At 39.6% G+C, this 4,247-nt stretch overlaps 1 protein-coding gene across 1 annotated transcript; it reads left to right on the top strand.

Annotated features, from left to right (window-relative positions):
- The first annotated feature begins 435 nt into the window (after window positions 1-435).
- On the top strand, window positions 436-3,209 carry LOC148036319 (non-functional NADPH-dependent codeinone reductase 2-like). The gene is made up of 5 exons (XM_087678313.1): window positions 436-702; window positions 1,128-1,303; window positions 1,563-1,803; window positions 2,449-2,628; window positions 2,742-3,209. The coding sequence occupies exons 1-5, from the start codon at window positions 574-576 to the stop codon at window positions 2,958-2,960; spliced, it is 945 nt and encodes a 314-aa protein (XP_087534439.1). The 5' UTR covers window positions 436-573; the 3' UTR covers window positions 2,961-3,209.
- The last annotated feature ends 1,038 nt before the right edge of the window (window positions 3,210-4,247 follow it).

Raw genomic sequence — 4,247 nt, 5'->3', positions numbered from 1 at the left:
TTTATGGTAAAAGTTTGAAATAATTTTGGTTGATTGTAAGGTTTTTGATTTTTGCAAGCACGAAACATTTGACTGGGGAAAAAGTTGTTTGCAAGGACAAAACTCGAGCAGAGTTGTTTCGATTCATTGAGGAAAAACACCTCACGAGCACAAAAGTCCATATAGCACAAGTTTTTTTCTTGAGATAACACACACACACACACACACACACACACACACACCCATATGCACCTCCACAAAATTCCAAGGGAGTTGCTTCGATTGATTGGGGAAAAAAAACTCACGAGCACAAAACTCTACATTTTTCTCCTTGAGATGAAGACACACCCAAACACCCCTTCAATTCTAAAGACATTATGTGTATTTGTCTTGCATGTTTTTGGTGGGTTGTAGACATATGGTTGATAGCCTACCCCGTTGATAAGCAAATCCCATTCCTGAGGAACCACAAAAGTCTCACCTTGCATGCGACACCTTGCGATTCTTCATTCTACTATTCTTTATAACATGTTACATGGCACTGTACATATCGAAATCCCCTTTTCCATTACCATCATCCGGCGTTGAGCAAGCATGGCGGGGCAGCAGCAGATAGTACGCCTCAACACAGGAGCTTCTATCCCGCTTTTAGGCTTCGGGACCGCCGGTGACTTCCATTACGCCTTAGAAGACAAGACGGCCGCCCTAGCCCATGCCATCGAGGTGCTGCGGCATAAGTTCTCCTCCCAATCTCTTCATCCCATGGCCTTGCTATCCTGGATGTTGGACTTTGTAGCAAAGAAATCTCAAATTTCCTGCTTCTGTGCACTATTGTCTTTCTTCTTCCTCCGATTTGTGGCAAAGGAATCTGATTCTTCCCCTTACATCTTCAGTTTTCCTTCTCTTGTCTGTCTTGTTGCAATGTAATCCGATTTCACCTACTTCTTTGTGCTTCAGTCTTCTTCTCGTTTGTGGCAAAGAAATTTGGTTTCTCGAATTTTCTCCTCCGTTTTCTGTATTGTGGCAGAGCTTCTGATTGCATTTACATCTCTTTACCGACCGTTTTTCTCGTTTTCTTCTGCTTTCTGGCAATGGCATCTGACTTCTCCTACTTGATTTGTAATTGTGCTGTGCTTTGCGTTGTTTAGACCGGCTATCGGCACTTCGATACTGCCAGCCTATACCAGAGTGAAGAAGCGCTGGGCCTGGCGCTCAAGGAAGCGTTTGAAGCTGGGACTGCGAAACGTGAGGATGTCTTTGTCACTTCCAAAGTCTGGTGCTCCGAGATGGACGATATCCTGGCTGCCATTAAAAGAAGCTTAAGGTAATCAAATAGAAGATTAAAGTTACTTGCAAAGTCTCATGCTCTTGACATGGACGATATGATCCTGGCTGCCATTAAAAGAAGCTTAAGGTAATCAAACAGAAAATACAATCTACAGCAGCAGGTTGTGAACTAGATATACACATGAATCGTACGGAATGCAGTTGAAATTCGCTTCCAATATCTTTCTGTAGTATCTATGCATTGCAGATTGAAAGATGCCCGTAATCATTCACTTCCACGTTCATGCGGTTTCCAGTGTGTTGCAGCTGGAATATTTGGATCTGTACCTCATCCACTGGCCCCTCAAATTTACACCAGGCGTTGGTCATCGGCCATCTCTAGATGACATACAGCCTTTAGATATCAAGGAGGCATGGCAAACTATGGAGAGATGCATGGAGCTTGGGCTGACAAAAGCCATAGGTGTCAGCAATTTTTCCTCCAAGAAAATTATGGATTTGCTTGAGTTTGCTAAGATTCCTCCAGCAGTGAACCAGGTGATGGGTTTTTTTTCGTTCTAAATAAGCAAAGTAGATGTAAGATATCTTAGATTTTATTTTCTTGTAACTAAGCACAGCTTGATATATAAAACAAGGGGAATATATGACAGAAAGACATCAGACCTTGCACGAAGGTGTCAATAATCGGAGAATAATCAGTACAACAGAAAAACATCTCACCCTGCATGAAGATGTTAGCTCAATACCAATAATCTGGAATATACTCCTCGAGAGCGTTTTTCTGATATTGGAACGTCTGACATTATGCCCATGTTAGAAGGTGTTACGTGAGTATATAATTACTGAGCTACAATAGATGTTGCCAAGAAGTAGATAACTGATATGTATGGGGCTGTCACTGCTAACATCAGGTAACGGGCCATATGAAAGTTGGCATACTAGTCTATGTGTTTGTAAGTAGATGTTCATGATGGCTATTTTTGGTAATCGCAAATGTCATAAGTATATAACTGTGTTCTTTGTGCAGTGCTTTCAACTCTTGACCTATTCTTCTTCTGCAGGTTGAACTTTTTTGTGCAGTGCGTTCAACTCTTGGACTGTTCTTGTTTTGCAGGTTGAAATGCATACGTAATTGTCTTCTTTATGCGGTGTTTCAACTCTTGGCCTATTCTTCTTTTGCAGGTTGAAATGCATCCAAGATGGCAGCAGAAAAAGTTAAGGGAGACTTGCAACAAAGTTAATGTTCATGTCAGTGCCTGGTCTCCAATGGGAGCTCCCCAGACAGTATGGGGTACTTCTGCAGTGATTGATCATCCAACAATCAAGGAAATTGCAGGCAAACATGGCAAAACTCCTGCTCAGGTCCTGCCTGCAATTTTTGTCTCAAATATGTGGTTATTTCCGATCATCTTTATGTCATATTCGGCTGTAATCGTTGGAAACTGTGTATGGATGCTTTGATTTTTTGTTTACAGGTGGTCTTAAGATGGGATTTGGATCAAGGTGTTAGTGTCCTTCCAAAGAGCTACAAGAAGGAAAGAATTATTGAAAATTTTCAAGTCTTTGGATGGAGTCTCACAAAAGAGGATCATGAGAAGATTGGAATGATAGAACAACAAAGAAACGTCAGTGGCCCATTCGTGCGAGGTAGTGGTATATATAGAAGTCCGGATTTGTGGGATGGAGAGGACTAAAGATGCGATTTGCACTTCTCTGCGAAGTAATTGGGAGGATAAAATATACGATCGAACCATTAACCTTTTAGAAATGGTTAACACAATTTTAGAATACCTACTAATCTGATCCTAAAAGGCTTGTCAATTACTTGTATCAACGTTTCCTTATTTTGAAGTAGATCATGGGATTATATATTTCTTTTAGTACACGTATTATGAACAATATAGGGATGATGTTTTAATGAGAAAGGTTAGCTTTTGCTTTGAGTTATCAAGGCCTCAAGAGTAGGCTTCAACAAAATAATTCTCTATCTTCCGGGGCAAGGCCATTATCTATGATGTAAGCCCATCATTGTCTTGAGACTACTTAGTGAAGTTATGTAGCTAAATGATTGTGTAGAATTAACAAAGATCATGGATAAATGTTGCAAATCTCATTAAAGTGCAATATCTAGATATTGATGTCCAATGATCACTCCTTTATCTTTAACATGTTCCTTGAAACATGTTTTGACCACTATGTTGGATAGCCAAAAACAATTCCATATTTGGCAAAAGATAACAATAATGAAATGTACATGCATTTTTCCTTGGCTATTGTGTATTGGCATCTTGATAATGGTGAATACATGGGAGTTACGCTTGCTTTTCCATGTTGCTAACACAATGAGGGTTGTGCAAAGCTATATGAGTTCTATTCATCTCAAATGAAACTGGAAACAATGCTAGTTTAAGTGGGCTCACATCAAAGGTAAATTGAAAATATATGTGAATCTTATTTAAGCATGTATACGCGCACGCATAAATGTTGAGAAACATGGATACTTGAGCAAGGTTAAGCTATGGAGGATGGAAGTCAATGATAAGGTGTATGATGATTGAGACTAGACGCTAACTATTACTCAAGTGAACTAGGTTCCAAAATAGATTAGCTTAGACTCATAATCACAATCTTGAGTAGAGAGAGACAAGACAAAGTACAAAGTACAATAATATTCATTATTTAACTCAATGTTAAGTATATATTTTTACAATTGTAGGATGTTTTCCTTTTCTCATTGTGCTTATGGGATTCAGGCAGTTTCTCGTAGGTTGTTGCATGTCCCTTGCCCTATTACTCCATATCAAGAGGTTGTCTTAGAAGTATGAATGCATAAATCTCAACATCCCTCCTCAATCACAACCATAAAAAGCACTGAGTATACAGAGGTGGTTATGAGTAGAACATTGCTAAGTGTAGATGTGGAAAAACCAACCATATAAAGCTAGAGACTGTCACATTAAGGCCTCTCTAAGTATGCAAAG

The sequence above is a fragment of the Lygodium microphyllum genome, chromosome 5 (assembly GCF_053477565.2).
Source record: "Lygodium microphyllum isolate KBCC chromosome 5, Lygodium_microphyllum_v1.1.10, whole genome shotgun sequence".
Classification (NCBI taxonomy): domain Eukaryota; kingdom Viridiplantae; phylum Streptophyta; class Polypodiopsida; order Schizaeales; family Lygodiaceae; genus Lygodium; species Lygodium microphyllum.
This window is presented reverse-complemented; position numbering and strand designations above follow the sequence as displayed.

Excerpts from the sequence above, each read along its gene's own strand:
- LOC148036319 (XM_087678313.1), top strand. The coding sequence starts at position 574 with ATGGCGGGGCAGCAGCAGATAGTACGCCTCAACACAGGAGCTTCTATC. Across the intron at positions 703-1,127 it reads CCCTAGCCCATGCCATCGAG|ACCGGCTATCGGCACTTCGA; the intron begins GTGCTGCGGCAT and ends TGCGTTGTTTAG. Across the intron at positions 2,629-2,741 it reads ATGGCAAAACTCCTGCTCAG|GTGGTCTTAAGATGGGATTT; the intron begins GTCCTGCCTGCA and ends TTTTGTTTACAG.